The sequence below is a fragment of the Lepisma saccharinum genome, chromosome 20, assembly GCF_977018435.1.
Source record: "Lepisma saccharinum chromosome 20, izLepSacc3.1, whole genome shotgun sequence".
In the NCBI taxonomy this organism is placed as follows: domain Eukaryota; kingdom Metazoa; phylum Arthropoda; class Insecta; order Zygentoma; family Lepismatidae; genus Lepisma; species Lepisma saccharinum.
In genome coordinates this window covers 21,462,266-21,486,508 of record NC_139248.1, presented here as the reverse complement: position 1 = coordinate 21,486,508, position 24,243 = coordinate 21,462,266, and the positions used below count along the sequence as shown (strand labels likewise).

At 38.6% G+C, this 24,243-nt stretch overlaps 2 protein-coding genes across 2 annotated transcripts in view; one reads left to right on the top strand and one right to left on the bottom strand.

Moving 5' to 3' along the window:
- LOC146003546 (uncharacterized) overlaps positions 1-24,243 on the top strand; it is a 295,640-nt gene that overhangs the window by 82,193 nt on the left and 189,204 nt on the right. The gene's annotated exons all lie outside the window — the stretch shown is intronic.
- The window catches only part of LOC146003376 (uncharacterized), a 54,593-nt gene continuing 34,691 nt past the window's right edge, over positions 4,342-24,243 (bottom strand). The window contains exons 5-7 of the mRNA XM_083141656.1: positions 9,334-9,561; positions 8,046-8,218; positions 4,342-4,492 (exon numbers count right to left, since the gene is read on the bottom strand). Of these exons, the coding sequence (XP_082997782.1) occupies positions 4,342-4,492; positions 8,046-8,218; positions 9,334-9,561 (552 nt within the window). The remainder of the gene's footprint in view (positions 4,493-8,045; positions 8,219-9,333; positions 9,562-24,243) is intronic.

Genomic DNA, 24,243 nt, shown 5'->3' with positions numbered 1-24,243 from the left:
TAAGAAAATAAAGAAATAAAATGTATTTTTGTAAACTTTCAATTACAAAATAGGAAATCCATGTGTGATATATATACACTGCCTGACAAAAAAAGTTAAGCACCCAGAAGGAGTGGTTGGACGTGAATGAAACTACATATGCTGAAAGTCCATGTACCTTTATTGAACTGATTACAATATAGGATGCAAGAGTCAAGCCCGTTGGCAGTTACAGGTGGAATTGTGGCGCCAGGTCAGTAGGGTGTCGCACCCCCTCTGGCCGTAATGCATGCCCTTATGCGGTTCGGAATAGTGTCAAACAGCCTTTGGATCCTCTCCTGAGGCACGTTCGTCCACAGGTGTTGCAGCTGTCCCTCCAAATCCCGCAGGTTGGCACTAGGACGGAGTCCCCGTCCAATGTCATCCCACACATGTTCAATGATGGAGAGATCCGGGGATCGTGCTGGCCACGGGAGGACCTCAACATGCTCTAGGCAGTCCATAGACACATGGGCTGTGTGTGGGCGTGCATTATCTTGTTGGAACACTGTCCCAGGGTGCTGTGCCATAAGGGGTAGGACGTGTGGACGCAGAATGTCTGTGACGTATCGCTGTGCCGTCAAAGTCTGCCGAAGCACTATTAGAGGTGACCTGAACGCATATCCAATGGCTCCCCACACCATGATGCCAGGGGTCACACCTGTGTGTCTCTCCACAATGTAGGCAGGATGTGCCCTCTGCCCTCGACGCCGCCACACCCGCACACGATGGTCATCGGAGGTCATGGAGAAGCGGGACTCATCACTGAACATGATGTGACGCCATTCGTCCTCTGTCCGTGCCTCCCGAGCACGGCACCACACCAACCGCAGGTGTCGGTGTTGTGGTGTCAACGGCAAACGGCGCATGCGGCGGTAGGACCCGAATCCGGCGGATGCGAGTCGTCGAGACACTGTGCGGGAACTCAGAGGATGTTGTAGTGTCCAGTACATGTTCTCGGATGACAGGTGCCGAAGTTGTGAGATCCCGCACTGCTTGGAGCGCCATATGACGGTCCTCCCTCAGGGTGGTGTTTCTTGGTCGACCTGAACCTGCACGACGTGCATGGGTGCCCTCATGTACCCATTGATTCCAACATTGGGCCACTGTGACATCTGAATGGCCCACATGCCTGGCAATTGTCCAATACGGCCAACCTGCCTCATGCAGTCCCACAATGCAGCCTCTGTCAAATGCTGTCAATTGCCGGATCGGCGCTGTCTAACGCGTCTGCGAGGCATCGCCGGTGCTTCGTTCTCCTCTCTGAACTTCGTGCTGCACTGTCTGACTCACAGCAGGTGACTGGTCCCACCTTATCAGCAACAGGAGGTGACGTCACAAATGGCCTCTGGTGGGCGTTCTACACATTACAGATCCTTGTACATCTAAACATTTACTCATACATCAATGGTATGCAGGTATACCGAAATGGGGTAATCTTCGACCACTCCTTCTGGGTGCTTCACTTTTTTTGTCAGCCAGTGTATATATATATATATATATATATATATAAAGGATGTTCCGTATACGACGCCGAATTTGAATCGAGTGCTATTGTTTCGTTTCGAGGTTGGCAGACCTGATCTTACCAATGTTGGCATCTGTTGTCATGCCGATTAATGTGGTTTCCTTCCGAAAATCCTCGAATAATCCAGGAGCGTGAAATCCATCCATCCGCTGAGAACGACTGTGTGGTGTGGATTTTGGCAGGTGGAGTGGGATCTTACACCCTGTGATTTCTTCTTATGGGGGTTTGTGAAATCACAGGTGTACGCCAACAAACCACGAACCTTTTTGGAACTGAAGACGGAAATCATACGGGTGATTGGAGGCATCGGGACAGACATCTGGTTATCAATAATTTTGTGGAGCGTATAAATGCATGCAGACTCAGTAGGGCAGTAGGGGTGGACATACTATGCCTTACATTGTCTTTCACACGTAAGTGGGAGATGTTACTGCTTACATATATGTGAAATATAACTATTTTCATGATATTTTCCCTATTTTATTTAATTTTCTAATAATATATATATATACACACACATACATACATGTTTAATTACATGATATGAATATGAACATTTATAATGATATTACACATTATTTTAAATACTTTAATATACGCATAACAGTTATTTATAAAGTAGTAAGTAAGTCCTTTACTAACTGTTTAAAATGTCATTGAATTACAAACAGCTGAATAGTTTTATCCTGTATAATTTCTTATTTAGGTCTTGCTTTATATTATTAATATAAATAAACTAGATTTTATCACATCATCACTTATCCTCTACTTCGAGATTAGTCAAAAGTGACAAAAAAGCAAAATAAAATAAACCAAATCAATCAATCAATTAATCTTTTCTGAAACAAAAGACAAATGGGGAATGTTTGTAGAAAAATGTTGACAGAATGGCGGAAATCGTTAAATTCAAATAATCTCTTTGTGACATTTTCCTTCTTAGATAAATTCTGTTTCCTAAGCGTATCACAGACGTCTAGTTCCAGACCGGAAGATCTGATTCCACCAATTTGAAGCTCTTGCTTGGTGGTAGCAGTGGCGCTAGTACCGAATGTGAAAGTTTGTAATTCGCATATTTCCCGAGCCCGCGGATATCTTTGAGGGCACCATACAGGGGATGGACAAAAATACGGAAACACCATGACATGGGAACGGGTGATATCGACGCAATTTTTCCACTTGAAATCGGACGCGGTGCGACATTCTTTTGTTTTGAGCCGTGAGATAGGGGGGGGGGTCTAACTTATCGCACAACAGTTTAGCAACCTTGTGTTCTGACGTCACGGGATAATACTTTTTTTAAAATTTTAGGCTAAATGCCTACGTTGTTGTTAGGCTAGCTAACATTCGTAGCGAATGTCACGGAATTTCTCTTAGCCAAAATAATATTTTTTCATTGTATTTTTGCTAATGGAACCTAACCTAACAGGCCTAACCTAACCTCGCAGGCATTCCTCGTCTGACGTCAGAACACAAGGTTGCAAAAGTGAAGTGAAATAAGGGAGACCCTGAGATTAGGACCCTGTCGGACTGGTAGGGGTCGACATTTGTGACGAAAATCGACAGAAACGCGGATCGGGTGGGTGCGAACATAACCGAAGTCACAATCGGGATGATTCGGGACTGCCTTCAGGAAGGCCAGGCAGGCTACACGAGACAGGCAGCAGCGTGTCCGTGCGGAAATCGGAATTTCTTGCAGTGGAAGTGCTTTCGGTTTGGTTTGAGTTCGTGTTTTAAGTCCACTTTATGCATAGTAAGGCTAATCGGGACTGGACCTACAGCTTAAAGTGGGATCCGAGCCACTATGTGCCTCCTCCGGGTATGGAACGGGGACCCCTTGATTACAAAGCAACGATGCTACCACTGCGCCATCGGGGAGGCTTGGAAGTGCTTTCGGAGCGATAATTGCTGATATTTTATGTTCGAGGATGATTAAAAAAAAAATCTTACTGTGTTGTGGGTACTCATTGCGTACTCTGCGTACCCCGAACGCACGCCGCTGTAATAAAAGTAGAAAACATTCATGCTCCATTGAATATAAATTCAAGAAATTTGATGTAATGAAAAGGCACTTTACATTCTAATTGCAACCGAAAACAATTAATTGGTCCACAATGAGCAAATAATGCGTTTTAATGATTGTAAATTTCACATTTCCTTGAATGTATCACGATGTCATGAGCTATCATGAAGAAAAATGTGTTTAAGCACTTTTCCGTGTTTGGGAAGCCTGGGAAAAGTGATGTGTGCGTGTGTGTACGTATGTGGAATGGGGGCTGTATGGGAGAGCATAGGAAGTAAACCCAAAGCTTAGCCATTTCTTTCGGTTATGAGGAAGGAGATAATGGTATCTGCTTTGTTTTACTGTCCTTAACACATTGAATACGTACTAATTTCACGAATGTATGATTACAAAGGGTCTAAATAATATTTTAAAAGTATTCATTAGTGATAAAATTGGAAAATACCCACTCTCTCTCTCTCTCTCTCTCTCTCTCTCTCTCTCTCTCTCTCTGTATGTTAGAAATATATTGCATTTGCGGAGTTGCTTGCATGTGGTATGCATATGTAATTCTTTATTGCGACGAGGATGAGAGATGATTAGATGAAAGTGATGAAGAACATCCATCGCAGGCGGTGATGTCTCCACTCAGGACGTCCCAATTCAGGAACTACGACGAAAGTTCTCAATTCAGGAACCGATATTTTCACGTGAAATATTTGAAGTGGAATGTTCCAAATTCAGGAACAGCTTCCTGTGTAACAGAGAATGTAGATTGTGCAAATAAAACAATTTATTATTCAGTATTAGCTTTATGTTGAATTTGCTTTATCGGCTTGGTATCTACAGAAGATTCTCCTCCTCCCGGTAGTATCAAGGGGTATTCTGATATCCTAATACTCTCGTCTTGCCTCACGCTTCCAGAGAACACTCCTCGAGAGACATATCTGAAAAAGATTAGAAGTGAAAGATTAGTTTTATGTTTAGCCAATGGTGGATGTGTTGGAAGTTAAAAACTTTCTCCATAGATTTGCAGATACAACCTCGACTTGGCGCTGGTGATGAATGTGTAATCCTCAAGAGTGAAGAAATCTGCATGGTTATGTCCCAACTCAGGAACTGTGACGAAAGTTCTCAATTCAGGAACCGATATTTTCATGTGGAATGTTCCGAACTCAAGAACCGCTTCTGATTGAATAGGGAGGGAATGGGGAGAAATAAGGACCGTTTCTTGAGACGTTCTTACCCTTACTGCACGTTATCCTAAATACTAAGTACACACACACATGCATATATCCATTTGCAGACAAAGTTCTATGCTTTACAGCGAGTTTCTTCTTTCCTCTGTATTTCGAGTAAAATGCAGATCTTTTGCTTGTAGATTAGTTAGCAGTTACACAGGTGTACGTAATGTCAACTAAAGGGTGTCCCAAAAGAAACGCACGATTTGATTTAAGAAGGAAAAAAAAATCATATATTTATTAGTAGCAAAGTTATTACATTATATGAAAGGGTGAATATTGCCATTAAATGTGGAAAGAGGATATATGACAAATGACCTCCAGACGCATTTGACAGTCGAATTCTTTTGACAAAAATCTGAATCACTTTCTCGAATATCTGCGGCTCAATGTCTTCGATAACTCTTTGAATTTCTGCTTTCAATTCACGAATCGTTCTTATCTTTGCAGCATAAACTTTGGACTTAATGAATCCCCAGAAGAGAAAAATCGCACGGTGTGAAGTCGCACAGTTCCTTCATTTGGGTCACTTCTCCTATCGAAAATGTCAGGTAATTTGCTCACAGTTTCCGTACTTGTAACGAATTTTAACGATCGTTACTCGCTCCTTCGTCGTGTAGCGCTCCATATTGACTAACCGCAATGTTTTTACTACAACATATGACCTCGCAGAACGCTGCCAACCCTGCGGCGGGGGGAATGGCGCACAATTAAAATCCTGCGTTACGTTTGGGACACCCTTTATTTCAAACGCAAATCATCCTCCTCCGAGGCAATTAGTAGGACTTCCTGAGTTGGGGAGACATTTCACTGAAATATCCAACTGGTGCAGAGACCACATCCTGAAATGACACTGTTTTCATTTAATTTTCATGAGTTGGGAAGTCAAGAATGGGGAGTAAATAGTTTTAGGAAGGAATTGTTGGTGTTCTTCTATCATTCATTGTCAAATCTAGAATTGGGAGTGTGAGGAACGTAATAATAACATGCATTATTAACTTATTATTATACCTTCATTATGCTTTTAAAATAGCATTTTGTAGGTCACGTAACATACTTCCGATGAAAACGAATTTTGAGCAAGTTATTTTCCATTATTTCTCGTACGATAAATGCCGATGTTACGGCTCCCGTGTGACGGTAGGTGCGCACTCGATCTCCCGTCAGAACCACCGCTTTGCTCGGAAATGCAAAACGTTCCCACAGAAATTGAAAAATCGTGGTAAACATCCATTTACGTGTGGTTTCAAGTAGTTGTCTATCATTTCATGTATTAATATAACACGCACCATACTTTTCTTTTGGATAAAGATTTGGAAAACGTGCGCGTTATACGTGCGGAAATATTGTATTCCTGGGTTCGATTCCCGGTAGGATTTTAAACAGTTGGCTCAATCCAGATTTGCCCATATGTACAAAAAAAGCTTTAGTTATCCCGTGCAATAAAGGCATAAGAGTTGTATGGTAGCATACATAACGGATATCCGGATTTCAAATTATCCGTTATTCGCTTAGGATGCAACGGATAATCCGCATAACTAGAATATCCGGACAGTACAGATTAGATCAGGGGTTGGCAAACATTTTCTGTAAAGGGCCAAACATTAAATTTTAAACACTCTGCGGGCCAATAGGCAAACTGGAGGATTTTTTTATGTAGGTCCTCCACTTAAAAAAAGATAACACCATCAGTTGTAACACATTTTAGCTGATTCCACTGCAGATTGACTTCGCTAACGTTTTCTCAACTTCCGTGACAATGTTTTCGCCTGTGGTTGTTCCACGCAAACTATTCATAGAAGCTAATTCTTCAGTCATTTCATCCCAGGTTCGAATCCCTCCCTGGGCATGGATGTTTGTGAGTGTCCATTCATCAATTTCATCATATCATCACTCATCCCCATCTTCGCAAATTAGACAAAAGTGGCACAAAAGCGAAGTAAAATAAAGCAAATCAATCAAGTTCAGTCAGCATTGACTCCTCGAATAAACAGCAGCAACTGAGCATTATCTGTAACGTCTGTCAACTGATAAAGAGCCAAGAAAAACCACTTAAAAAATCATTTGCCTTGTTAATTAATTGGTCACTGATGTTGCTCCCAATAACCTCAACTCTTCGAGAAACTGTTCTCGCGGAAAGGCTGATAGTATTAAATAAATCCATTTTCTCTGGACACATTTCTTCGGCAGTTACAATCAAACATGATTTAATTAACTCACCATCATTACACAGTTTTTCTTCCTTGGCTAACAAATGAACTATACGTAAACTTACTTTAGTTGCAGCCTCATTTTCATTTTTCATTTTCGTGAACAAACTGCGTTGTAATGAAATACTCCGTTTTAAACTTTCTAATTTGTCTCATCGTTACTTCCCTGTTAGTTTGAAATATTCTGTCGAATGCTTAGTCTGGTAATGTCGACGTATATTGTACTCTTGTAGAACAGCTATAGTGTCACTGCACAATAAACAAAATGCTTTGCCATCTAATTCAGTAACAAAATAATTCTCACTCCACTCTGCCTTAAAAGCACGACATTCGAAGTCCGCACGATGGACAGCGACATGATGGATATGCACTGATATTAAACCAAGAACAAAATGTCGCAGAACAGCTATACACGTGGACGTGGCACTGGTAACGCTGCCTACCTAGAAGCGAGCGGGGAGCGCCACACACGGTCTTTCTTGCAACTCCTCAACTCGAGGTCGGCCGTGAGAGCGCGTAACCAGCCATAGACACAATACGTATTGACAAACCTAGGAATGTTCCCATACACTGCAATGAATGCCGAAATATTACCTTCATATAATTTTCGCGTTTCATGAAATATTACCCTACTTTGAAATTTTTAAGAATTTGGAAATGTAAATAAAATCCATTCTTAGCTCGCGGGCCATAGAAAAAGAGGCGGCGGGCCGTAGTTTGCCGACACCTGGATTAGATGAAGTATTTGTACAAAATCCGTACTATGAAATACAAACATGATAAATAAAAGTACATGTGGATAGCCCGTAAAACGGATAAACGATAAAACGGTGAGGATAATGCACACATTCGGATATTCTGATGTTTCGGATAATCCGGATATAGGATAATTAGGATAATCTGAATATCCTGACATTTCGGATAATCCGAATATTTTGATTTCGGATAATTAGGATAATCAGAATATCCGATATTCGGATATTTGAAATCCAGATAGCCGATATCCGGATTTCGCTATCCCTAGTTTGTACTTGGAGCTATTTACTCACACGAGAGTGTCATTCCTGGCCTGGAAGTCTCCTCCTGCCAGTGTTGCCACTGGTATGAAGTACAGGTTGTGTCCCTCAATTGGCCTCTCGAACCAAACAGCGATGGAACCATTGATTATGACGTCACTTTCCCATGGCACCTTCAATGTCTGTGACGAAACAATGTATTCAACCTGCAAAAATCAAGCACAATAATGAATACATTGAATAAGGCACAACAATGTGACAGCGCACCAAATAATAATAACAACCCGTGGCTCGACAGCCCTGAAAAGGTCGTTGGCCTATCTCCCGGCAGCCAGTCTCCCTCCCACAATCCTACCTAGAGGTGTGGAGTTCTTCAACCGGTAATGGGGGTGATGTGGAGTCGGTACGTCGAACCTTCAGCCGTTAGAGGAGATTTTTATGACCGGGTTACGCTACTCACTCGTAGCTCCATAATTTCCTCACGATAGTGGTTTGCCACCGGTCCTATACACAGGCCGAAAATCCAGACTGAACCTAGGCGGTCTCGCAGTCGGAGCCCAAAGCACAGCGCCTTAGACAACAAAATCAATAGACTATTGGGTATACTGTTTACTACATAAAGTTGTATGATAATCAGAGGAAGGCAACACCAAAAATTTGGTTTTCAGTTTTGTTCAAATAAACTCCTCTGACGATCTCTGTTTGAAGTCAGTTTGACGTATCTTCACTTCAAATCCTTAGCAATAAGGTGGAATTATGTATCTGTAATTTGCTGACTCTTCTTAAGTGTCAGACGTATTCCTAAGAATACATTATTTCCTCTCTCCTGTGAATTTCATAAATTAGAGTAACGTCCCTCTGATTTTCACACCATTGTTGTTAAAGGTCCAGAAATTTTAAAGAAATTCAATTCTCGTCCAGCAGAGAAAATCATGATTCTAGACCGTAAATAACATTTTTATCTGTAAAGTATTTCAATTCTGTCCAGGAATATTTTTTTCCGGATTAATTTAAATACGGTCCAGGAAATGTTTTTTTTTCCTTCGGGTGAATTTAAATACAGTCCAGAATTATTTTTTTCCAGGATCAATTTAAATACTGTCCAGGAACCTTTCTTCCGGATCAATTTAAATAGGGTTTCTTATTGAAATGAAACAATACGCAACTTGGACCGAATTTAAATTGTGCGAGAATAAAGATTCCGGTCCTGTTACGAAACCCAATAGAATTTATGGGTTCTTCCTGATCCTTTAACAACCCTGTTTCACATTACGATTTGTGATTGTGAATTTCCTATCAAGAAGAAAGCTTCTGTACGAACCTTGACACTTGTGCCTGGCTTAACCTCGAATTCTTCCTTCGTGTGCAAAGTTTCCTGTTTCGTCCGCTTGTTGCCTGCGGTGGTGCTGGCTGTAAAGTCGGCAGAAAAGTTCACCTCCGCCTTGGAGGAGAATAGTGAAGGAAGTCCAACTGATATTCCCATGCTCAGCGTGGTGGATATACGCAGACTGTCTGTATTCTCCCATGCAAAGTTGTTCACGAATTTCGCCTTAGACGAGAAAGAAGTAATATTGAAACAACTGGAAAGAAGCTAATGCAATTCTCTAAAGTTATATTTTATATCATTTTGCGTATTTCATAAGTAAACATATTGCTTGCTTCTTTGCCTAAAAACAATTATGTTCCTATGTCATATTCAGATGTACAGTCACGGACACATCTGGTTTGTAACAATCGCCTTGACTCGTTGTGTCCGTGACTGTACCAGCAAGTTGGTGTCAACCAGTAATTGTTCAGTTTCTCTGACTGACCCACTTGGACAGCCGACAGCATAGAAACAAGGAAAAAATAATTCAAATTTCATTTCATTATTGTATGCGCCAGATATTCGCATTGGGTACACTATCGGCTCCCTAGCCGATGAGCGGCGAACTGGTTAGAAAAACGTTCTACGACGCCAGGGGTCCAAGGTTCGAATCGTGCCCTGGGCATGGGTGTTCTCTGTGAGTGTCCCTTCATCAATTTCGTCAACACTCATCCCCATCTTCGCGATTATCCAAAAGTGGGAGAAAAGCGAAGTAAAATAAACGAAACCAATCAATATCATGGAGATTCTCTAATATCGAATTTTAGGTACACTTCATGCACAGGAAGACTAGCCTACGATTAAATTGACTGATTGAGTTGGCGTTTTAAGTTCACTTTTGGGACTGGACCTATAGTTTAAAGTGGGATCCGAACCACTATGTGCCTCCACCGGGTATCGAACCCGGGACCCCTTGATTACAAAGCCACGACGCTACCACTGTTTTTCTTATTCCATTTTAGTCAACAATTACAGAAAATCTTTACAATTCTTACAGATATGTTATTCAAGTATTACATTTAGAAAGTTGGCATAGTGTAATTTCTTATAACCTAACGACATTTGTTGATATTCTTGTCTTATAGTTAATCCAAAGTCCAAGTAATTATAATTTTTCCCCACAGGAAATACAAACATTAAGTATTGTGCTATAAGCCACTGAACTGATTGTTGCTTTGTGCTTGGAAACAAGTGGGACTCTGGTAAAATAATGTCTTTTACTGATACCTGGTTTGGTGAAATACGACAAATTCTACTTAGCATTGTTCTTAATTTTGACCAAGCTGTGGCTGCTTTCTTACATTCTGTTATCTTATGGGTAATCGAATCTGGTGCTTGGCAATCATAGCAATTTGGAGAATTACTAAAACCATACTTGTGACATCTATCTGCCGTTACAATAACTTGTTGAATCACTTTGTACCATATAGATGATGCCTTGTTCGTTAGGTGTTTCGCCGTTACATTGTTCCATATTTGTTTCCAATTACATTGTGGATTTTCTCTTTCAATTCTAACGGTTATTATATTTGCGTTAAGTTGCTCTCTGTAAATCTGTTTAACAGAAGGACAATCATAAGTTTGTTTCACAGTTTTGTAAAATGTATGTATAACGTACTCAGTATAAAACGCTAATTCTCTGGGTATAACTTTTATATCCATTGGTGCTGTTAATGGTACATCTTTTAACATTGTAATTATTATTCGTTGCGTGGTGGATTCAGTTGGAGAAAATATCGCTGAAAGACCGCTTTGGATAAATAAAGCTTTTGATTGTATCGCCACACTCTTTAGATTCATACCTCCCCTCTTTTCCGGGAGGTATAGCTCGCTCATGGCCACACGGAACACTGAATCATGCCAGAGAAATTTACCAACCTGTTGCTTTACCCTGGCTGTTTGCTTCGCGGACAAGGTCAATGTCTTGGATAGGTACCAAAGCTTCGATGGAGCGTAAATATTTACGTATCTCACTCTCGATTTCAAACAAAGAAACCTGAGTTGATTTGCACGTAAAGTATATATAACTTTTTCGGTTACTAACCGACTATTATGCTCAAGTAATTATAATTTATCCCCACAGGAAAAACAAACATTAAGTATTGTGCTATAAGCCACTGAACTGATTGTTGCTTTGTGCTTGGAAACAAGTGGGACTCTGGTAAAATAATGTCTTTTACTGATACCTGGTTTGGTGAAATACGACAAATTCTACTTAGCATTGTTCTTAATTTTGACCAAACTGTGGCTGCTTTCTTACATTCTGTTATCTTATGGGTAATCGAATCTGGTGCTTGGCAATCATAGCAATTTGGAAAATTACTAAAACCATACTTGTGACATCTATCTGCCGTTACAATAACTTGTTGAATCACTTTGTACCATATAGATGATGCCTTGTTCGTTAGGTGTTTCGCCGTTACATTGTTCCATATTTGTTTCCAATTACATTGTGGATTTTCTCTTTCAATTCTAACGGTTATTATATTTGCGTTAAGTTGCTCTCTGTAAATCTGTTTAACAGAAGGACAATCATAAGTTTGTTTCACAGTTTTGTAAAATGTATGTATAACGTACTCAGTATAAAACGCTAATTCTCTGGGTATAACTTTTATATCCATTGGTGCTGTTAATGGTACATCTTTTAACATTGTAATTATTATTCGTTGCGTGGTGGATTCAGTTGGAGAAAATATCGCTGAAAGACCGCTTTGGATAAATAAAGCTTTTGATTGTATCGCCACACTCTTTAGATTCATACCTCCCCTCTTTTCCGGGAGGTATAGCTCGCTCATGGCCACACGGAACACTGAATCATGCCAGAGAAATTTACCAACCTGTTGCTTTACCCTGGCTGTTTGCTTCGCGGACAAGGTCAATGTCTTGGATAGGTACCAAAGCTTCGATGGAGCGTAAATATTTACGTATCTCACTCTCGATTTCAAACAAAGAAACCTGAGTTGATTTGCACGTAAAGTATATATAACTTTTTCGGTTACTAACCGACTATTATGCTCAATAGTGTCACTAATATTTGCATAAAATTGTATACCTAGAATTTTTACTTTCTGTACTACACGTACACTAGTGTTATTACTAAACAAATTGTTGACTCCCAAAGGTAACAAAAACGTTTTGTTTACATTTAGCTTTGCGCCCGAGACATTTTCGAAATATTTCAAGTATTGTTGGGCATTCTCGAAATCCCTTTCGCTATTTAAAAATAATGTAATGTCGTCCATAAAACTACTAACTTGTATCGTTTTTGACATGACAGAAATGCCTTCATTTATCTCTTGTATTCTTTTAAGTAAGGGAACCAGTGTTAATACATATAATGCACTACTAAGTGGACTTCCTTGTAAAACCCCTCTTTTCATTTGGAAAGTTTTCGTGAAACACCCATTAATTTTTAATTTTAACTGAATGTCTCCGTACAAAATTTGTATCCATTTTATAAAGGTGTCTCCAAAACCAAAAGCCTTTAAAACACTGTACATATATTTATGACTAACTCTATCATAAGCCTGTGAGAAATCCACCGATAAAATTGCGTTGCTAGCTTGCTGGTTTTGTGTTGTAATGATTACGTCACGTATGGCTTGTAATAATTGATGAATCGTTCTTTGAGGAGTACATGCATATTGGGTGTCCCCTATTAGTTTGTGCATGTAAGGAAATAGGCGGGTGTTTAAGCATCTGCTAATGATCTTAATGTCACTACTTAGAATTGTAATCGGGCGGTAGTCAGAAACCACTTTGGGTTTCAGTTTTTTTGGAATAAAAACCATTATTCCTGTTCGACTTGAGGACCCTAATTTCCCACTCTGTAATACCTCATTAACCCATTGCGTGAAAACATCCCCAAAGAGATTCCAAAAGGTTTGGTAAAAGTCTGAAGGCAGGCCATCCTCTGCCGTTGATTTATTTCTGGCCGCTTTGAAAACTGCATTTCTTACTTCGGTATTCGTAAAGGGTTTACTAATTTCCGTTCGCTCTTCTTCTGTTAGTCTTTCTGTCACATGGTTTGTGAAGTCCCACTCTGTTTCTAAGGGATTATAAGCTTGACCCATTAAGTTTAAATAATACTGTAAAAATGTGTTCTGAATTACTCTAGGATTAGTTGTGTCCTGTCCCGTAGCGTCTGTTATCTCTGTTATTAGGTGACTTTTAACGTGTCTATGCTCTTGTAAAATATGATATAAATTTGCCTCTTCGTCATTATCCAAGGGTAACTTTTTGCTTTTGATTTTTACGACACTTCTCTTTTTTCCGTGTAAAGAAAGTAATTTTGATTTCATCTCGTTAATGTAAGGCTTATTTACATGACCTTGTAAAGCTTGACTTTGTAAGTCGTGTAACACGGCATAATAGAAATTATACATGTTGTTAAAATCTCTACTTTTGTCTATACTATACATTTTACTAATATAACGAAATTTTGGTTTTACAATGAATTCCCACCAATCTGTCAGAGTCTTACTGGGTGATCTACGCCTAACTAACTCTTGCCAAGTGTCTTTTCTTAACAGTTCATAATTTTTATCCGCCAATACGGAACAATTTAGCATCCAGTATCCTCTTCCCATATGTGATTTGTTTTGTTCCAATTTTATTTTTAAAATTAAGGCACTATGATCACTGAAGCACACAGGGAACACACTTACACTTTGTACATTTTCTTTATAACCCTTCGCTATATAAAAGCGGTCAATGCGTGAGGAACTTCGAGTTGTAAAATGTGTAAATCCTGGTTGGTCTCTATTTTTACAACTCCATGCATCTTTTAACTGTAAACCTTTTGTCAATTCATAGAGTGCCCGGGAGAAATTATAAACTGGTTGTTGATCTTGCCTGTCTAGGACGGAATTGAAATCGCCAGCCACTAACGCATTTAATATATGCGATGTTAATTCTGGACTTAAGATTGTCGAAAAGAAATGTTCTCGTTCATGCTTATTATGACTTCCTGAAGGCGCATATACATTGCATAAAAACAAAGGACCTAATTCCGCACTTATTAATCTTCCTGATGGGTGGAAGGTGACATTATGCAATTCAATTCTTTGATGCACCGCTATTGCTGTGCCTTGATATGTGGCAGTAAAATTATTATGAACCTTGTACCTTGTCAGGGGTGAAAAATTGTCAATGCCTACTTCTTGTAGGAAGGCGATATCAATATCCGACTGTGACAGAAAATCATTTAACACCATTAGTTTATTCTGACTTTGTAATTTGTTAAGGTTAATCGTTGCTAATGTAAATGTGTACATTAGGGTTGGCAGGGTCTTATTTAAGCAATGCATTAATTATTTTTTGTACTTTATGCTCTGCAATTGTTCCACTTTTGACGCTGGGCATACTCACTCATATCTCTTCTTCACTACCTGAGATATGAACTGTAGGCATTTCTGTATCACTTGGTTTATGTGTCCCTGCCCCTATTAGTTCTAAGCTTTTTTCCTCTTTTCCTAAAAAAGGGTTCGGTTGAATAGGGTTTTCTCTCTTGGGCTTGAGCTGTACTTCTACTGCTGTACTTACCACGTCATCCTTTTTTTGTTTCTTCGGACGTAAGGTCATGTGGTCTGTTGCATTTTTCCTCGCATCCCTGGCGGATCGTGAGCGGGGTTTTTTGGGGGAAGGTGCTGGAAATTCTGCTGCTGTGAACATCGAACTTGTTGGAGTTTGGGGGTCTTGATTCGGGAAGTCGAATAGGGTGGATGGAACTATAGATTCGTTCCCACTTACACTTTCACTTGCACTTTCGTGCACACTTTCCTTGTTCCCATCACTTGCATTATTTTCTTGCGGATTTAACTGTGGGGGTTTGGAGATCTTAGTACTGACCTTGGTCTCGTTGTCTTTAGTGACTTCCATCTGCTCGTGTTGTTCCTTGTGGTCCTCTGGTGTGGCCTGTCGGTATGCCGGTACTGGTAAAATGGTTCGGATATCCTGGACATGAGCAGTTGAATCCCTAGGAGGGTGTGAAGAACTGGGGAGTGTATTTACCACCGCTGCAGCGTATCCAGCAGTGCGTGTCGGCCTTGCCACCCTATTCTGGCACTGATGATGTAAGTGGTCCTGCGCGTTGCATCTAAAACAGAGTTTAGGTTGTCCTTCATAAGTAGTCCAATAACGCTCTTCATTTAACTGTATGTAAGATGGCACCGGTTTTTGTAGGATGATGCGTACTATTTTCCTGCCCGTTCTGACTGGGTAGGGGAGGGTGGTGGAATAAACTTCATCTCGTACTGCTTGTACTATTCCGTATTTGGACATTTCGGTTGTTATGGCACTGTCTGATAATTCCATGGGCACTAGATGAATACGAACGATTGTGACAGGTTTGTCTGCTTTTTGTACTGGTATATCATATTCTCCCGTATCGTCTGTGAATACGAAGGTTCCTTTACTACGTGCTATTATTTCCGTGCAAAATTGTTCGGTGCTTAATTTAACAAACACTTGGTGTTTTACAAAGTCTACTTCGATACTCAATACGTCCGCAACGCGCAATTTCACTACATCTCTCATCCATTCATGGATGGCGAGCGTGGTCGGTCTTTGCTGCACACGGGCGAAGGAAAATTGCAAAGTATTTAACCTTTTGAGCGGCATGACTCAGAAATTACATACGTACACTTAACGTCACTGATACTGAGCTGCTCGCTCTGCTGTTAATATAATATTCACCTGTCTGTAGAAACAATTTCCGCGTGTTGATTCTACTCTACTTGACGAAAGTTCGGGAGCGCTCGCTAGACACGTCTGCTCTCTACCTCGCCTCGTCGCGGAGTGCGACACTGCGCCAAAGACTACTATTAAAGTGGGATAGTAGTATGAAAGTACCTATTATAAACTCAACAAATGATGAGCCCCCCTCAAGCAGATTTGGCTACACTTAAAACAAGCTCAACATGCCCATATGAGCTTTTTGCTCAAGTGTAGCACCCTGTCTAATCCAAGATTTTTGTAAAAATGCCCTCGGGAATTTCCCGAAACTACAGTGTACAAATGATGAGCCCCCTCAGATTGATTTGCCCACACTTACAAAAGTTGCATCAGCCAGATTTTTGTCCATAAGCTTGTTAAAAATATGCCCCTCTTGATATTGTTTTGGATACACTTGAAATTAAGCCAAAAACACACACCCACACACACACACATACACACATATGTTTACTTCTGGTTTATTTCTATTGCATCATGTTGTGCAACAAATTATTATCCAATATTAAGCAACAAATTATAAGGCAAGAGCTATTGCATCATGCTATGCAATAAATTATTATCCAATATTATGCAATAAATTATTAGGCATGTGTTGTTTTCTGATTGGTTAATTATGACATAATGTGATGATGTGTTATATTCTGATTGCTTTATTGTTTCAGATGTATTAATCCATGCTTAGGGTATATAAAGAGATTTTGCATTACATATCAGCCAGTATTGTGAGAGTGGCTGAGGAGTACAGATGTGTTGTTACAGTGCTTTTCATACTACAGGCCTGTTTGGTTTAATATATAACATTTCTTATTATTCATATTAAATATATTTCTGATATATTGAACAAAAGGGCTTATATTTTGTATAAAAAAATCTGATATTTGTTACATCCAGCTTGTTTGTTGTAATCCACTCATATTTAGAGTCAGGCTTATATCTGTCCCAGCTTGATATACAAAAATCAATACATAACACAGTGCTAGGTCATTGCCTTTCTAGGACATGCATGTCTGTGCAGGCATTTGCGGAAGGTCAGTGTAGATCAATATTTATTCTCTTTTTCCACTTGTAGGCTATTAGCTTTACAACCTGTCATAATAAGCATAGAGTTTTGATTTAAAACCCAAAAAATGTTGTATAATAAACCGAGAATAAAAATTAATAATATTAACATATTAAATATACACAAGAAATATACAAAGCACACAGCTGAACAAAATATATATATATATTAAGTACAAAATTTTGAATTGAAGCCCAGGAAATCTTATATAATAAACCAACAACAAAAATGCCAAATCAAAAATATTGCAATCAGTGTAATAAAAATATATCCAGCCCCAATTTCGCTAGGCACCAAAAAAATTGTGACCCAGGCAAATATAGAACTCCCACAAAAATCTGCCCCAAATGCCATAAAATATTTAGCAAGGCATATTTCAATAGACATGTAGGCTCTTGTTCTGCACAGTCATCAACATTGCCCCCACAACCATCTACATCTGGTCTGAAAAGGAAGCATGAAGCACCTGTTAATGATAGAGCAGCAAAGCAGCCACGCTATGCACCCATCCATAGCAGTTTTAATGGCCAATTAAGGGATCACCGTTTTGTATCAGAGCCAAGATGTGACATTAAGAATTTTTTGAACAGTATAAATCCAAATGTGCAGGCAATTCTAAATGCACAAAATGGCTCTTATAAGCTGTCCCTCAAATTGTTTACACAATATAAGAAACCAAATGGAACAAAATTTACACAGCCCCACATAACAGAAACTGTACCTGTATATTCAAATACAAATTCAGACAAAATAATAAGCAGTTTGATAGATCAATTGAATATTAAACACTCTGAATTTGCAGCAAAAGAGTCTGGATGGAGCCTATGCGGTTCTCCACACAAGTTATATATTAATATTTCTGAATTCAGCCCATTACAAGGATCTACATATCTGCCATTACCTGCCAATATTAAAAACAAAAGAGCCGTGGTTAACATAGAAAATACAGACCAGAAATGCTTTTTGTGGTGTATTTTAGCTGCTTTGTTTCCAGTTTCAAGGAATCCTGAGAGAATAACTTTTTATAAACAACATGAAAATGATTTTGATGAGGCAATGGAGGGTTTAGAATATCCAATATCTGTTCAGAATATTGATAAATTTGAAAAAAAGGCCAGGGATATTAATGGTAAACAATTATCTATTAATGTATTTATTTGTTCCACTGGTCGTGGCAATTGCTTGATAGCACCTCTGAGAATCAGTACATTTGATGATGATTCTGCTGTTCCGATTGATCTGCTCTTAATTGAAGGGGATGATACACGCCATTATACTCTGATACATAATCTTGAAGCTTTAGTCAGAAAACAATTAGGCAAATCCAATACAATATTCAAGTTGTGTAGAAGATGTTTAACTGTATTTGATGGTAAGAAAATAATAAATGGGGTTCGGGAAAAAAATGCAGAAATTGCTAAAAACAAGTTACTTGAGCATCTGAAATACTGTGGGAATCATAAACCTGTTCATATGGTGATGCCAATGCCAAGTGAAAATGCCAAATTCAAAAAATTTGAAGCCTTGTTGGAACACCCAGCATATATAGTCTGTGATTTTGAATCAAACCTCAAACCTCTTGCATTCTGCAGCCCAGATCCTGAGGAATCTTCAATTACACCATACCAGTTACATGAACCTTCTAGTTTTTGTTATATAATTATACAGAATGGTGTTGCTAGTGAACCACACTTATACATGGGAGCAGATGCCATCAAAGAATTTGCAGATGAAATAGAAAATGAGTGCCGTTGCATAGCATCTAATGTCTTATTAAAATCAAAACCTATGTTGCCTTTAACAGAGAAACAGATTGAAGATTTCAACAATGCAGAAAAATGCCCGGTATGTGATTCTGAATTTTCAGATACAAATATCAAGGTTCATCACCATTCTCATACAGATGGTAAATTCTTAATGGCCCTGTGTAATAGCTGTAATATTAAGATCCAGAGACCAAAATTTGTCCCCATATTTTGCCATGGTGCATCCAATTATGATTTTCATCATTTGATTAGGTACGAGGGGTTTGACAAGCAGAATTTAAATATTTTAGCTGAAAATAATGAAAAATATATTGCCATTAGCAAAATAATTAAAGTTAATGGTGTTCCAATTCACTTAAGATTTCTTGATTCATACAGAATTCTGTCTGCTAGCATGACTACACTGGCCACTCAATTATCTGATGATCAATTCAAAATCACATGTGCTTTGTTTCCAAATCAGGAGCTGAAATTAATTAGGCGGAAGGGTGTATATCCATATGATTTTGTTACAGATTTTTCTAAATTTCATGAGTGTTCTCTGCCACCACAACAAGAGTTTTACAGCAAAATCAGAGGATCTGGAATCACTGATGAAGAATATCACCATTCCCAGTTGATGTGGAACAATTTAAAATGCCAGACATTTGGTGATTATCACAAGGCTTATTTAAAACTTGATGTGACCCTCTTAGCTGATATACTGCAGGCATTCAGAAAATCTTCCATGGAAAATTATAAGCTGAATCCAATGTATTTTTACAGTGCTCCGGGCCTAGCATGGTCTGCAATGTTTTTAAACACTAAAATGCAATTGGATCTGATCCAGGATCAAGATATGTATCTGTTTATGGAACAATGTATAAGAGGAGGCATGGTGCAATGTTCTCAGAGATATGCCAGAGCAAATAACAAATATATTCCTGATTATGATCCAGCACTGCCATCAAATTATATACTGTATGTAGATGCAAACAGCCTCTATGGTTATGCCATGATGAAAAAACTGCCATATGCAGGACTTGAGTGGGTCGAAGATTTCAATATTGAAGATCTTAAGGATTTTGATGACAGTAACTATGGCCTCTTGTTAGAGGTTGATCTGACAATTCCTGATGATTTACACAACACATTTTCTGATCTGCCCCCAATTCCCGAAGTTAAGTGTTCACCTGGCTCTAAACAGAAGAAATTGATGATGACTCTAGAGCCAAAACAGGGTTATGTCATATATTACAAAAACCTCCAGTTCCTGATGAAACATGGTGTTCAAGTGACCAAAGTTGGAAAAGTTTTGAGGTTCAGGCACTCAAGATGGTTGAAGCCATATATTGATACAAACACAGAGCTTCGAACATCTGCAATGAGCCAATTTGATAAGACCTTGTTTAAATTGATGGTCAATTCTGTGTATGGCAAAACAATAGAAAATGTCAGAAAACATATTGATGTTAAAATAATTACTGACCCCAGCCGGAGCAAAAAATTGATTGCAAAGCCCAACTTCAATTACAGAAGAATTTATGATGAGAATATGGCACTTTTCAACATGAAAAAAACAAAGATTAAGTTTGATAAGCCTATTTATGTAGGGGCTGTGATATTGGAATTGGCCAAATTACACATGTTAAAATTGTATTATAATGTGTTGAAGCCTTTTTATAAGGATCGTGTAAAACTGATGTACATGGACACAGATAGTTTTGTTCTTGATATTCAAACAGAAGATGTTTATCAAGATATAACACAGCCTGAATTGTTTAAATAATTTGATACCAGTGAACATACAGAGATTCAACACCACAACAAAAAGGTGCCTGGCAGGTTAAAAGATGAGACACTTGGTGATGTTATTGTGGCATTTGCTGGGTTAAGAGCCAAGATGTACAGCTTTGAAACATGTAGTGGCGCTGTTGCCAAAAAGGCCAAGGGCATTGGTAGAGTGACTGTGGACAAAGAGCTTGAATTTGAAGATTACAAAAATTGCCTCAAATCATGTAGCACAATCAGAACATCAGAATCCAGAATTCAGAGTGTGGATCACTTGTTGACTAGCAATATTGTAAGAAAAGTGGCTCTGGACCCACATGATGATAAGAGATGCATTTTATCATGTGGCATACATACTCTACCATGGGGTGATTGTGATTTGAAAAATGGTAATCAATGCCCAATTACAGAGCATGATTTGAAATAAATAAACATGCCTATGAACTTATTTGGGTTCAAAAAACAGGCTATTATGGAGCTGCCAACACCACAACCCTCTTCTGATATGATATCTAAACTAAGTGCTTTGTTAATTATTCATCTGAACAGCATACTTACAGATGTTGATGATGAAACAGGTAAAACATTGTACATATTTAACAATAATTTAAATCATTACCAATTACCTGTAGGTGGTCAATTGCAATTTATTACAACCCCTGAGGGTAATGTCAAGATTTCAGTAGGGAGAAATATTTATAGAATTAAGCACTCAAACATGATTTCTGGCACTGTATATACTGTTTCTGCTGGTGACTGCTTATATATTGATGTCCCTGGATCATATGACAAGCTTATACCTTTTTTTATAGAATTAAGAATCAGATATTCAATAATAAATAACCACTAAAACAAAAATGCCTAATGATATATTTGGCCATACAAGACATGAAGATCACAGTGATGAGATTCTGATGCTTGATGTCAGAGTCAAGAAATTAAGAAGTGATTTACAAGCTTTACAAACCACACTGAATGCTAGTCTTCAACTAGAAATTACAAATTTACAAACACAATGCATGGACCCTCTTCTTAAAATTGACTCAGAACTCAAATTATTGCTTCAGAAATATACTGATTTGGTTACATTAGATAATTTTCAAAGTTTAGAAGAGGCTGTAGAAGCTCTTCAAGCCAAATTTAAGACCCAGGCCACCAACTCTGAGCAATTGAAACAACAATTGGAAGAGCAGATAAATAATGTCCAGACACAGCTCCAAACAATTGTCAAAAGCATAAAATCACAAGAAGATTTTGATCTAGTGATTTCCACTCTAAAAGAACAGATTCAATCATTACAGATACCTAATCTGGACCCCTTGAACAATGACATAGCCGAGGTTAAAGAAAAAATTGAGACACTTGAAAATTTTATGAACAACTTGCCATCTTCTGATGCTTTGAGTGCAATAACTCGGAGTGTTGCAAACATCAAGCTGCAACTTGAAACATATGAAGATTTTGGAAAAATTCAAAGTACCATAACCCATCTTGAGGGTACAATAGCAGCAGTGCAAAGTGATTTGACAAATGTACAAGAATCTCTAGAATCCCGCCTGCCTGGTATTGTAGACACACTTGTCAGTGTCCAGCAACAAATCACAAAGCTTGAAAACCTCAACACTGAATCTGAGCTATCTCATTTTCATCACCTGATCGATGATATCCAAACAAAGCTTGAAATTTTACAACAATCAACACCCACTCAGGCAGATATAGCCCTGCTCCAAAATGCTATGCAAAATGTGGCTGATGCTTCTGAATTAAATAATGTGAAATTGGCACTTGAATCTTTGCAAAATACTGTAACAAATCTGCCTACATCACAGGAACTTAAAAATATTAAGAGAGCAGTGAATCGCATATTGAAATCAGAAGATATCAAGAATATCCAGACAGAGATCAAACAACTTACTCAGACAGTGGCCACTCTACCAACTAATCAACATATTAATGAACTGCATGCCCTGTTTGAGGATATCAGAAGACAGGTCCATGATCTTATTGCTCAAAATTCAAAATTGGCAGTTATTGAAAATTTTCAACAAATTGTAGCTAATATCAAGCAACAGCTAGGGACCATGGAATCCAATCAAGCAAATGCTCTGTCTGTTTATGCCACCCAGCTACAAGAAATTGTGCAACAATACAAGAAACTTATTATGGACATAAAGATCAAGCCAGGCCATGATGATGTTGTTAGGACTATTAATGAGCATCTTGAATCTGTAACAAGCAGATTGCTTACAGCAGAAAAAGAAATAACAGGCATAATCGAGAATCCAAAACATACAGTAATTCTTGAATTGTACAGCATCCCCAACAAAGAATATGATTCACCATTTACACCAGGTGGCAAAATATATATGCTGTCCCCTGCACAATTTTATTACCAGTTTTTTGTTGGGGGCACACTGAGACCAATCAAGATCAAATATTGGCTTCAACCACAGGCACACCACTACCCCACCTTATCAATAACAAATGCTGACAACAAACCAAAAATCACCAGTGTAGAGTTATAGGATTTTACAGATCCCAATACATTAGAAACATCTTATGCTGAAGATGATGGCTCTCTGGAATTTCATATACAAATAGGAGACAAATTATATTTAGAAAATCCTGTAGTATCAGCTGCTGAACACCCCATAGTTGCAATATTCTTGTTTTCATATTATGTCTAGACAAATTATTGTTGATGAATTACACAGACAAGCCAGACATAATTATAAGAGACTGCCAGTAGTCACAAAAGGCATAGATGATTTATGGCAGAGCGACTTGATTGAGATGGCAAGTGGACAGCTGAAAAACTTAGACAAAATCAACAAGGGCTACAAGTATCTACTCACTGTAATAGACACATTTTCAAAATTTGCCTGGGCTGTGCCACTCAAATCCAAGACTGGAAAATGTGTTACAGAAGCCTTCAGGACAATCATCAATCAGAGTGGAAGATCACCGCGCTATTTGCAAACAGATAATGGCAAAGAATTTTATAATTCTGTGTTCCAACAATTTATTAAAAGCCAGTCAATAAAACATTACTCGAGTTACAGTGATCTCAAGGCCTCAATTGTAGAGAGATTCAACAAAACCCTAAAAAATCTTATGTATAAACAATTTACACTTCAAGGTAATTATAAATGGCTTAATATTTTCAGAACTTCTACATAAATATAACAACTCGGTTCATTCCACAATCAACATGAAACCCTCTGAAGTAACTTCATCTGATGAGCAAAAATTGATCAGGACTGTTTATTATCCTAGATACCAGCCAACAACAAGAAAGGCCAAATACAAGGTGGGTGATCAAGTAAGAATCAGCAAATATAAGCACTTATTCAAAAGAGGCTTTACAAGAAACTGGAGCACTGAATTATTTACAGTGGTTCAAATTAAACCTGGGATCCTTAACACATATATAATAAAAGACCACCGAGGAGAAATTCTCAAAGGCCGGTTCTATGAAGAAGAACTCAACAAAACTAAACAGCCTGACACATATCTCATAGAAAAAATCATCCG